The following is a 12,478-nucleotide window of genomic DNA, read 5'->3' on the forward strand; positions in this document are numbered from 1 at the left end:
TAAATCAATTATCACCCCGTGTTTTGTGTATCAGTAGCTTTGGTAATGGAACTATAAATTGCATCCCCTAATCAGAGTTTTCCTCTCTTCAGAGGTTGAAAATAGCAGTTGAATATTTGCTTACCACCCCTCTGAGTATAATCACCCAAACTTGAAGAGATGGAACAGGCAGGAGGTTGAGCAGGACCGAACCCCACCCTGTAAGTTGAAGTCTTGGATGGTCTCTCAGATGGAACAGGAGCAGTGCTGCAGTTCAGGGCATTACCAGGAGGCTTCCTGAATTTTGGACATCCTAGTCCATAATAAGCCAGGCCTGGAAGAAGGTCTTTACAACCTGCTCAGTCCCCATGAGATGATCAAAAGCCTTGACACTTGACATGATCCATAAAATGGCAGAAGAGCCAGACAGGAGAGGCTTTAGAGCCAGCTAGGAGGGTTTAAATGAAAGCCCTGTTGAAATACAGGCTCTCTGTGCTTAAATCAGTGTTTTACACAAGATCATTCCCTTAGAGCTCCTTTTCTTTGCTCTTAAAGGTTGAACTGACATAGCTGACAATGGTAAATAAAAAGAAACTTGGAGACATTAACTTTTTAAGACATAAGCTGGTTTTCCTACTCACTATCCTGTTACAAGAAGGGACAGATGTTGTTCTTGGGACATGGATTCATTGTGACCTTTGCAGTAAGCAAAGGATCATTTTACCAAAATAGAATTGTAATTGCATCTATTAATTTATACATATATATACATAAATTCAAGATATAGAAACTTTCTAAAATAAAATATAAAAAAAAATAAATTCCCCTGATTTAAATAGTGGTTGGGACCAGATGACCTCCAGAAGACCTTTCCAATCTAAATTATTGCCTAAGAATTATTTTTGGGGTGGTTTATAATAAGAGCAGAAATGATAGGGGTAGGGATGAATGCCAAGGGCATGCAGGTTGTTGTATAGGAGTGTCTGAGACATTGTCCTGTGGGATCTCATCAGTGGGATATGGGATGCTCTCATTCATGTGTTCCCTGCCATTAATTCATGGCTTGGGAAGGAAAAATTTGGTTTAGGTTAGAAAGGGAACATAAAAACCCCATCAAACTGTGGGTGAGGAATATCCATAGACGGTTCCCAGCTTCCTCCCAGGGAATAAACAGGAATACAGCTTTGCTCTCTGTCTTCCTTTACTCCTCCTGTCCAGCAAGATCATCCAGTGGGGAGTTGGATTTGCCACTTCCAGTAGCCTCTTCCAAGAGTTGCCATAAGAATTTTTACAAAACTTTTTCAGCATGTCCAAATGATTTATATTTCAGTTTTTATGGGAAGAAGAGAGAAAGTTGTGCTGGAGGTAATAATTAGATCTGGCTTTCCCATCTGTGGTGTAGGAAAGCACCTCCTTGTCCCACCATGCCTGAGGTTTCCCAATTCCTCCATAGCTCTGACTGTGGGTACCACGTCACTGGGCATATGTCACCACAAAACCACAGCTCCACCACCCAAACTGCCACCTGGAACTCCGGCTTCTAAATCCCTGTCACTACTGGTTAGGTTTGTTTGGAAGAAATAAACCTGTGGAAGCTTTGTTTAACTTGACAAACCTGAAAAAAGTATTTAATATGTAGATTGAGCATGTTTGTTGTGGAGGCTCTTTGGAGAAAATGTAAACTGCAGTGAGGAGCTTTCGCAATTGTTTATTTTTTTTTGACTGGAGCCAGAAGTTAATAACCCAAATTTTTGGTGAGAAGTGCCTCTTCTGGAAGAGGGAATGGGGATTTGAGGACTGATTCTGCAGCTAAATGGCATCTTGCACACTTCTGCTCACAGATGTATTTCCATGTGCACGGCTCCTGGGCTGCAGGCAATGGGATTTTGCTGGCTTTGGATGAAATAAGGATCCGAGCTCCTTCTTTGCGGACAGTGTTTCTCTTGCCCATAGGCTGACGCATCTGAGATCATGTTTTTCAGATCCAAGTTAGTTTTGGCTTGGTATCAAACCAAAAAAACCTCAAAAGCCAAACATAATATTGGGCTTGTTCTGCTGAGGAAGAAATTTATATAACTAAGTGAAACAAGGCTGAAACTTCTTTGTGTGGCTACCAAGGCTGAAGGCCCCGGTAAAGCTATGTTCGTTGAAGCTGAGTATCAGGTCAATTAATGATGCTTTGATTTTTCCCTTGCAGAGCTTATGTTGAAAAATACCTCCTGGAGAAGTCCCGACTGGTCTATCAAGAGCACAACGAGCGGTGGGTGCCTCTGTTTCGCCCAAGGCTTGGGTTTAACTCCTATATGTGGCACAGATAACTTAAATCTCTGGTGGAGCTGGCATGGAGGATCAGGATTTTCATGCTCTTAACCCTGTGCTGCAGAGATTAATGCTGCATTTTATATTTGAATATTTTGGTCTTTAGGGAGAAATGTGCTAATGGAGGGAATAAACTCCATTATTTTATCAAAAGTCTTTGACTTACCATGGAATCATAGAATAGATTGTACTGGAAAGGGACCCTTAAAGATTATCTTGTTCCAACCCCTGCCATGAGCAGGGAACCTTCCACTACAGTATTCTTACATGTAATTGAATTTTCGCTGTCTTTATGGCAGATAGATTATTATGTACCACTTCATTCTTGTGCAACTTGTGAACTGCTTAATATGTCATTTTAGGAGAGAAGCATGGTATTTTCATTCTTCTTTGCAGTTCACTGAAGCCTTTAGAGGGGCTTCTAGTAGGAGCCAAAATTATATAGAGAATGAACTTATGTGAAGTGTGTTCTTTCCTAATTTGCTGCATATTCTTTGTTGCATATTCCTCTCTCAGTAATTATTATTCCACTTTTAAATAATTTTGCTGCCTTTAGTTGTCTTTCAACTCTTGGCACTTCTGCCTGTGTTTCCCTTTGGAGACAGAGTGTGAGTTTTCTGGAATGCTCCAAGGCTGTTCCTGGAGTTAAAGAGCATCTACAGCCTTGACAAACATCTTCTTGGGTGTTGCAAGATGATTAAACTTGGATCCTCTTGGAAAGCATCCAACATAAAAGCACAGCTTTAATTTTAGAAAGAAATGGTATTAGAGTCGTCTGGAAGCAGAACAGATGAATGTCCCTTGGGGTGGATTTAGCATTAGTGATATTCAGGTATTTTGAATATTTGAATTTTTGAATACTTGAAGATTTTTCAGTCATGTCTCATGGAACTGCAACTGGAAAGTTGTTGCCTTTTTAATGGTAATAAGGTGTGAAAATTCATAATTTCTGCATTGCAAGGAAATATGTTGTGATTCTAATAAAAGAGGTCAGGCTCTAATAAAGGAGCTGGGGATGGTCAGGTCTCCTCTCAGGGAACATGGTACAGGACAAGGGGAAACAGCGTCAAGCTATGCCAGGGGAGGCTCAGGTTGGACATCAGGAGGAATTTCTTCCAGGACAGTGTGGTCAGGCATTGGAGGGGGCTGCCCAGGGATGTTTGGAGTCCCCCCCTGGGGATGTCCAGGGAATTCCTGGACATGGTACTCAGTGCTCTGGGCTGAGAACAAGGTGGGGTTTGGGCACAGATTGGACTCGATGGTCTGGGAGGTCTTTTCCCACCTAAATGATTATGGGATTCTGTGAAATATGTAGGCATTGCACATGGTTCTGAAGGAAAACCGAAGCATCCCAGGTTTTCTAGAAATTCTTCAAGTAGATTCTAGGGCAGAGGCTGTCCTTGGATGGAGAAGAGGGATCTCATTCTCCATGACATAATTGAATCTGACCAGCTCTAAATGGTGTCAGGCCTGAGCTTGGGAGCTGGAAAATCACATTGGGAGGTTTCAGTGTGCCTCTGCTCAGTGCTGCTGCTGCTCATTTTCCAGTCTAACAGCTTTTGTTTTTCATTTGTCACCAGGAACTACCATGTATTTTATTACCTCCTGGCAGGAGCGAGCGAGGAGGAGAGATCAGCATTTCACCTGAAGCAGCCAGAGGAATATCATTACCTTAACCAGGTGGGAGTTCTATACAGGAATACAATCCTTGGTCTTGCCTTTTCTTCTGCTGATATTTAATGCTAATAAAGAAGAGGTGTGGATAGTAAAAGTGGGGGTTTTTAAAGGTATGGAGTAGTAAAAGTTGGTTTTAATGGTTTATAGGAAGTCTTCCGACATTGGAATAATTCTGCATTAGCAATCTGAGCACCTGGTAGTGTTTCAGGGAAAAAATAATCAGTGTTTTCTGTACCTGGGACATGTTAAATGTATTGAGTTTTTGATTGCTGGAGGGAGAAACAGTCAGAATTTCCTGCTCCCTGTGTGAATGCCATTTACTCATTAATATCTGTCTCCTGAGCAGGAGAAGAGGGGAAAATGTGGCATACTGCGATATAACATCTTGCATGAAGAAGTCCTAATTCTGTAGCTTCTGGCTGGCTTTTAGCACAATGCTCTGAATTTAACAATAGAACAAGTCTAATATAACTAAAACCACAGCAGCCATTGAAAACCTGGGAATTAATAATGGATGAGGTGTTACCAACAACCAAATAAACTCAGTTTACATTATGATAATTTTATAATAAACTGATTTACTTCAGGTGTTTAGGCACTTATTCAGTGAGTCTTGCAAGTAGGGACTTCAAATGGACCAAAAAGAGGGGGAATATATGGAAGAACAGTTAAGTTACATGTTGATTTTAACTAACTGCAATTTTCTTGGTGCTGAAACATGAGGAGCAATAAAGAGTGAATTAACCCCTAAACTGGAAAGAAACTTGGGCCCACAGCCCAACCCACATAGCCTTTAGTCTTTATAGAAATATAACTTCATTCAGGAATAGCTCTCAATTACCAGGGACTTTTTAAGGATGTTTTTAAAGCAGGCAATCAACACCAAAATCCATTGTATATTAACGACTCCCACACACCCATGGCTGGATTGGGAAATATTCCCAAGTGAGGAACACTCCGAGGGCTGGAGGCTTTTTGCTGGAGTCTCCATGCCTCAGGCATTGGTTGGAGAATGTGGTGTGATCTCCAGCACCATCTGTGCCACAGTTTTGTGGTGGGAAGATGCTAAGATGGAATTTTCTGTTGGATTCCCAAGGTTTTGTTGGTCCATCCAGTTGCTTTCTGTTAGCTGAAAACATTGCTTTTAATTACAGTCCTTTTCTTTTACATAGCAGTTTAAGAACATATATATTTAAAAGAAAATGAGAAATCTAACAGTACATAGTGTGAGGAACCAGTAGGAATATTATAATTTATGGTGAAATGTTTATTTTAATCTAAATTATGGTGCTATAGAGCAAGTAAGCTGGAGAAAGCTGCTAAGATCAGTCCAGTGGATCAGGGAAGCAGACTCTGGACTTCCCTGAACACAGTGTATTGACAGCAGTGACACTCTGAGTTTTTGGGTGGTTTTTAAATAATTTTTTAGTAATTGGGATTAGAGTTAACACTGACAACTATGGAAAAACAGTGCCTTCAGATATGGCCTGGGCATGGTTTCACATGAAGACTGTCTGACAGTGCAGTAGCAGCTATTCCCTGCCCTTCAGGGAAAGGAAAAGGAAAATAAGGAGAAAAAGGAAAAAGGAGATAGTGGAGAAATGGAAAAAGAAACTTGGGAAACATTTAAGAGAAAAATTATAGAATTACCCTTTAACATTTGCAGTCTCTTCTTAAGTGTGTCCTGGAGAAGACCCTGCCTTTTCAAAAGGAAAAAAGAACCAGTTCAGACATGAACTGAAGTGTTTTACTGAAAATTAAATATAAATAATATAGAGAAGCCATAAAATATTGAACCAGGCCCTGAACTGTCCTGAGTCAGGCTTTACTTTCCTCCTCCCAGGTTCCTCAGCTCTTGTTGTGTTATGCAAAGCAAATGGGGAGTTCACTTTGCAGATGAGAAATAATCTATTCAGATACTTAACCAAAATCTGCTCTGTAAAAGCAGGGAGCAGATTGAAAATAAAGATTTCAATTTATTTTTAAATGCAAATTTACTCAAAATATCCCCTGAGTATAGGGGACTTTTTCATCTCTTCCCCCAGTGGCAGGTGTACCCACCCCTGCACACCCTGCAGCTCACTGAATATTTTCTGTGCTGGTTGTTGACTTTTATCCATTTTGAAAACAGTCATTTGCAGGTTTAGATCCTTATTTTCAGGTCCTCAGGAGCTCCAGTGCCATCTCTCTCCCTCTTGGGGCTGGTAATGCTTTGACTTCTCTCAACTCCATCTCTGTCTGATTGGAAAAATTCCTAAAAAGCTTTGGAGTGTTGTTTGGAAGAATCTCACTTTTGCTGCACTTGAGTTTGTCTGGAACAGAGGTTGAGAGTAGAAACAAACCAAATCTGTTCTTCAGTGAGATTTTGGCATCAGTGGCTCTTCAGCTCCAAGTAAACCAAGGGTTTCCCCAAGTCTGTAAGACAAGAAAAGGTTTTAGTATATCCATTAGGATTATTGATGAGAGAGCCTCACTCAATGAGGTGCAATATGAGCAGGAACCAGCATCAGGAATGTGAAACCATCATGAATCTTGCCTTAAAACAAATAAAACTAGGGAATGACTCTGCAGAATAACAATTATTTTCCTGCTTAGGGAGCAGGTCTTCGGGGTGATTTGGGGTGGGAACACCACTTAACCCGCTCTGCCTTGCTTTCAGATGACAAAGAAACCCCTCAGACAGAGCTGGGATGATTATTGCTATGACTCGGAGCCGGTCAGTACAAGAACCTGCCTCTTCTGTGTTGCTGGTGCAAGGCTGCTCTCACTTGAGTGTTTTAGGGACACAAAGCCAAATCCAATGAAGTTTAATCCATTAACCACCTTTGCCCTGCAGTGGTGTTGCTTGTGACAGTACAAGTTTTTTTTTTCCCTTGCCCTTTTATGGTTCCTTCCATTTGGAAAGCTTCTTCAGCAGTTGGAGATACTCAGGTCTCTACAGTCCTCTCAGTTTTAGAAAACTAAGGGGGTTTTCATTCCTTCCTGATGGAATATGTGATGATATATGGAAATTGTGATGTGACAGCAATGTGAAAATTGAAATTCCATTCCAATAAAACAGCAAATCAGTGTCTTGAAGTCCCAAGAGATGCATCAGTTCATGCTGGTTTTAGTGGTGTATCTGCTCTCCAGCTTCCAGGAAAAAACAGACAAACCCAATAACATCCCCCCAGCCATCTGTGAGAAAATCAAATCCTGATATTGTTCAGAGCGCAAAAACAATTCCTTCTCCTAAAATACTTCTGCTGACATGATCATCCTTTCCAAATGGATCGCCCCAAAAAAGGGAATGGTGAAGCTTCTCCCCCTCCCCTGGCTCCTCCTGCGCCACCAACGTGCTCTGGGTGTCCCGTGGTGCTCCCCGTCAGTGTGTCCTGCATGTGGAAGCATGTTTGGCATCACCGGCTTGTTCTTCCTGCTAGTTTTCCCGTGTGCTTGATGATTGCCAAAGTCTTGCTGATGTATCTGGAAGAGTAAGAGATGATCTGGGAAGGAGCTGGGATTCACTCGGGCTAAATAAGTGTCTTAACAGCAACATTTCCCTGCAAATCCTTAGGAGGGGAGGAGGGAATTTCCCTCACAAGGTTAAAAATATTGAATATTGGATTGGCATCCTTAATCTATTAGCATCCTTAGGGGCCCTGCAGGAGCAGATGCTGTTCTAGATCTTAATACCCTTTATAAGTTGGAAAGCCCTTAATTGCTTTAGGAAGGGGTTGGGACAATTTGCTGAAGGAATTAAAATTAAAACTACTCCAAAATTTGGTGCCTTCTCTTGGCATGACCAAGAACACCCTGCCAGTGTGGGGGCTACCATGTCTGTGTCCTTACTCTGTGCAACAAAACCATGTGTCATTACCATTTGGCTGTTTATTTGTTAATTTATTTAGGATGATTTTATTTGGGATCATTTTCTGTGGCAGTCCTGGTAAATTACATCTTTGCTTCAGTTGATGATTCATTTTAAGCCTAGCCTGGTCTTCTCCCCATACCCATGGACTCAACCTGCTGCAGACACCAAGTTTATAAAGAAGCTCTGTTTTATCCTCTTTAAATTTTCCATGGAAATCTATGGATTGCTTCAATGTAACTGTAGGAAGCAGTGGACTTACTTTTACTGGGAAACTAATTGCTCTGGCAGGATATTAACAGCGAGTTAGGTCTGTGGGGATGGACTTTGTGATGCTTGTCTGCTCTAATATCAAGGACACTCCTCTATTTTATAATTATCCTTCATTTATCATCCATTAGGAAGCAGTTCCGTGCTGGAACACTGCAGAGAGCATCCGCTTTTAAGCAGAGAATTTGCTAAAAGTCTGTGTGGATTAATGAGTCAGGCAATTGTTATGTAAATCGTCAATTAAATTGCCTTCGGCGTAGATTGTGCTACTTCGGTGTCGTCCAGGGTATTTTGCTGTTGACTCGTGACTTAATTTTGGATGAATGATGCCAGAAAATGAAAATGTCTCTTGGAATGTGGAGTGCCACTAAAAGCACCACTTGGTGTCTTTAAAAAAAGCTTTAAACCTGCCTAATTTGCAGGATTTGTGGCTGTGTTCTTGTCCTGCCAAGTCCAGGTCCTGCCAGAACGATGGTGGGAAGTTCTGCTGAGTTCTCAGTGTAAGTGCAGTGGCTGAGGAAGCCAAGGTTGGAGCTCAGGAGGGACAAGGTCTTATCCTGAGGTTTTATGATGTGAATAATCAGTGCTGGTGCCTCTGGTGTCCCTGTTCTTGGTGATGTCATTGTTGTGCTCCTTTAGGTGCCTCTGGAACAGGGTTGTTTCCGATTAGCTCCTAATGGAAGGTGAAAATGCCCTTTTCTAATGACTGTTTCCTAAAACAGGCTGGTATTTTCTCCTGGAATTTCAGTCCCCGCCTTCATCGATGCGCTGTGTGATTTTAAATGGTTTTACTGTTCAACAGTTCCAAATTCACTTTGCCCATGGAGCATTAACTTGTCCCTGAGAAGAATTGATAAAAAAATTTCGATTTTCTTGTCCAATTGCACTTCTCTGGCTTTTAGTGCAGTTGTATGGATGTCTCCTATGTTGCAATAAATATTTTAAATAGGTAAACAATATAATAAATAATAACATCAACATATAAATATATAAATAATATTAATAAATATATATCTTAAATAAGGGTTTTCCACTCTAATTATAACTATAGCTGTAATGATGCTCTGGAGTGGGATGAGGTACTTCATTGATATGGTTGTGAGGCTTTAAATGCTGTAAACCAAAAAGCTGATATTATAAAATAATTTCATTCTGTATATTCTGTATTTATTATTAATTTTCTGTACTATCAGTGAGTACAACTTTTCAATGATTTACATAACTCTATTTAATGCAGACTTTCCTAATTTTTCGTGCAAAATTTTTTGCACATTTGCTTGTTTGATAAATATGATGTTCAGGAAATGTTCAAAATCAACTATGTGCATTCAGCTGCTTAAGTAATTCCAACTGCAGCTACAATTTTTATTTGTATTATTTTAATAAACTTGTAATAGAATTTTATAGAATTTTTATTTGTTTACTTACACTTGGATTAACTTGTTGAAAGTCTCTAATTACTTGTAGAAAGTCTTGATTTAAGTGTTAATAAAATAGTCTGAGGTTTAAAATAGCACAATAATGTGTAATACACAATAAACTAATTTAAACTAATTTACCCATCTAACTACTACAGATGGGTAGTTTTTATAGGCAGCAATGGGTAGAATATTAAATATGGGCTAGGAAAGCAGAGAGAAGAATAAATAATCTATGGGAGGACTACAGTGTGCCAAAGCAGAAGATATTTGGCATTAATGGTCTATATATTAATTTAAAGAGCATTTCTGTTTCCTAAATATTGGTGCAGGACAGCTTTGGTTGGATCTGGAATGTCACTGGATTTTTCCAAACATGTCAGTGACTGATATCAAGCAAAAATTAAACTATTAAAAATTAAACTATTCAGGCACGTGAACTTCCAAGAAGTATAAAATATCCTGGATTTCAGATTCTCCCAATTTTGAAATAATTTATTGGTAGTTACTGAAAAATATATTTAAAGCTTTGCTTTTCCAACACAGGATTTAATGCACCGATCATTTACATGAAGTTATCTGAATTCTATTTAAAAACTGAATTTCCCTCCTTAGGTGTAGAACTGAATGTGGAATAAACTGTCTGTAAATGTGGAACAGATTTCATCTTGTTGTTATTTCCCATCCTTTTTGTGTAGGGTCACACTGACCAACTCTCACCATACTGTTGGAATGGGGTGGCTCACCTCTTTCCTTAGAGGTTAAACCTGGGAAACAAGGATATATTTCCAGAAAATATTAGCCAGAAATGTTGTTTTTCCAGTGCCAGGTTGGAAATGTTGCTGATAAAAGACCTGGAGATCACTCAGCGATATTTATGGAGCGCTGACTTGGCCATCTGGACCTGATGTGGTGTTAATTGTGTCAGTGCTTTCTCTGTGTGTTTGACCCACAGGATTGTTTCTCCGTGGAAGGGGAGGACCTGAAGCACGACTTTGAGCGGCTGCAGCTCGCCATGGAGATGGTGGGGTTTCTGCCCAGGACACGCAGACAGTGAGTTTATTTTTCATTTTAATAGCTTGGAGATTGTCCTGGTTAATGCCGCCTCCACTAGCAGGACATTGTCCAGAGATGCTGTGGCTGCCCCATCCCTCGAGGTGTCCCAGGCCAGGTTGGATGGGGCTTGGAGCAGCCTGGTCTAGTGGAAGGTTTTCCTGCCCATGGCAGGATGGAGCTAGATGAGTTTAAGATCCCTTCCAACCCAAAACATTCTGTGATTCCATGACCATTGCTGTACTTAACAATTCTCTTCATGCAAGTGGAGCGTTGGCAGGAGTTGACATCTTGAAGTATTTCTCAAGTGTTCATGAATAATCACGCCTCACTCTGCATGTCATGAATCCAGAGCTTGGTTTAATCAGAAGTCCTCATTATCCCTCATCAAACTTAACCCTTTGCGTGCAATTCTAGGTCTGTAGACTCATTTCCAACTGGCCTTTTTCACTAATTTTCTGGACATGCTGGTTTGAAAACTGGACTTTAGCTGGGTTGCAGCACCATTGACACCATGGAATTAGAGGGTTCATAGGAGTCATCTCCAAGCAAACCTACAAAATAATCCCTCCTGTGTTGATTTTTGGCTTGAAAGGCTTGAGTAGATTGGGAAGAACTTGACATAAAAAATTTAAAAATTTTTTTGAGGTAAAAAATTACTTCAAAGATATTTCCACCCAGCTGAGAAATTTTGGACGCTTGTCCTTTATCCCTCACTTGTAACAAATCAATTATGAAATTAAAACTGCTTTTTCTCTATCTTCCCCACACACGTGGATAAACCCAAGGATACAGACTTGTGTGAATATGTTCTGTGTCTGAGGCTGCTTTATCAGGTTTCAGGACGAGGTTTGTCTAAAGCCTGTTGAGGGGTTTAATTGCCTGAGCAAAGCAATCAGGAAGTGTCAGGACTGAGCAGAGTTGGGTGATGCAGTAAATTCTCACTTCTGATTTACTGTGCAATGATTTTTCTTGGCACACAAGTTGCTCCTGGTGAATTTTGCGTGTCAAAAATAAAGTGAATTCTTCACCACACGAGCAGATTTATTTTGCTTGGTGTTACACAACTGCAGCACAAATAAGGAACCACCTTCAGCTGAGATATAAGGAGTATGTTTTAAATACTACTATACTTTTAAAAGTAATTTCTTTATAGCAAAACATGGTGTTTCACCTTTGTGGAAACAGAGAAGAAATTTTTTTATAAAATTGTATCCAGAAATTCACAACAAGGACTTAGTATCCATTCCTGTTTTGGAGATAAGGGAGGACTTGGAGAGGTGAAGGTGTGTTGTCCAGACAACCTGGTGGCATAGCTAGGAATCACATTTGGGTTTATTCATTTTTGGCTCCCAAGAGAGTGTAGAATTAGGGACAAACAGGATTTATAGCTGAAGTCAGCCATAGCTCAGGAGTTGAGCTGGATGGACTTTGTGGATTCCTTCCAACTCAGGATATCTTTGAATGTCTGATCATTTTTTTGGGTTTTTTTTTGGGTTTTGGGGTTTTGTTTTGTTTGGTTTTTTTTTTTTTTTTTTTTTTTTTTTTTTTTTTTTTTGAGGGGAGATAACGTAAAAATTACCAAATTCCCTCCAAAACAGAAAAATTGGTTGGATAAATTTACTTGAAGTGTAACATCCTTTTCTTTGTCTCAGTTGCTTAGATATTATAAAAGCATTTATGCTGTTTTGTACAGTCTTTTGTTCCTGGCTGGGACTAGATCCAAAAAGGTGACAAAAACATGTGTCCCAGGGGACTAAGAGGGATCACCTGCATGGCCATGCCCATTCTACCCCTTAACTTAGACAATTGGATGATAAATATTTAATCTGGATATCAAGATTACTGGAGGATTTCTATTTTTCTTAAAACATGGGCTGTAATTTTGTAACTGTGGATTTGATATGTTAAA

The 12,478-nt window shown here is 40.0% G+C and overlaps 1 protein-coding gene across 8 annotated transcripts in view; it reads left to right on the forward strand.

Moving 5' to 3' along the window:
• The window catches only part of MYO9A (myosin IXA), a 172,363-nt gene that overhangs the window by 63,423 nt on the left and 96,462 nt on the right, over nt 1-12,478 (forward strand). For 7 of the 8 annotated variants that reach the window (XM_053954759.1, XM_053954763.1, XM_053954761.1 and 4 more), the window contains exons 4-7: nt 2,177-2,239; nt 3,879-3,978; nt 6,635-6,691; nt 10,469-10,566. In XM_053954759.1, the coding sequence (XP_053810734.1) occupies nt 2,177-2,239; nt 3,879-3,978; nt 6,635-6,691; nt 10,469-10,566 (318 nt within the window). The remainder of the gene's footprint in view (nt 1-2,176; nt 2,240-3,878; nt 3,979-6,634; nt 6,692-10,468; nt 10,567-12,478) is intronic. The other variant, XM_053954764.1, reaches the window with a different exon arrangement.

Source organism: Vidua chalybeata, chromosome 13 (assembly GCF_026979565.1).
Source record: "Vidua chalybeata isolate OUT-0048 chromosome 13, bVidCha1 merged haplotype, whole genome shotgun sequence".
Classification (NCBI taxonomy): Eukaryota; Metazoa; Chordata; class Aves; order Passeriformes; family Viduidae; genus Vidua; species Vidua chalybeata.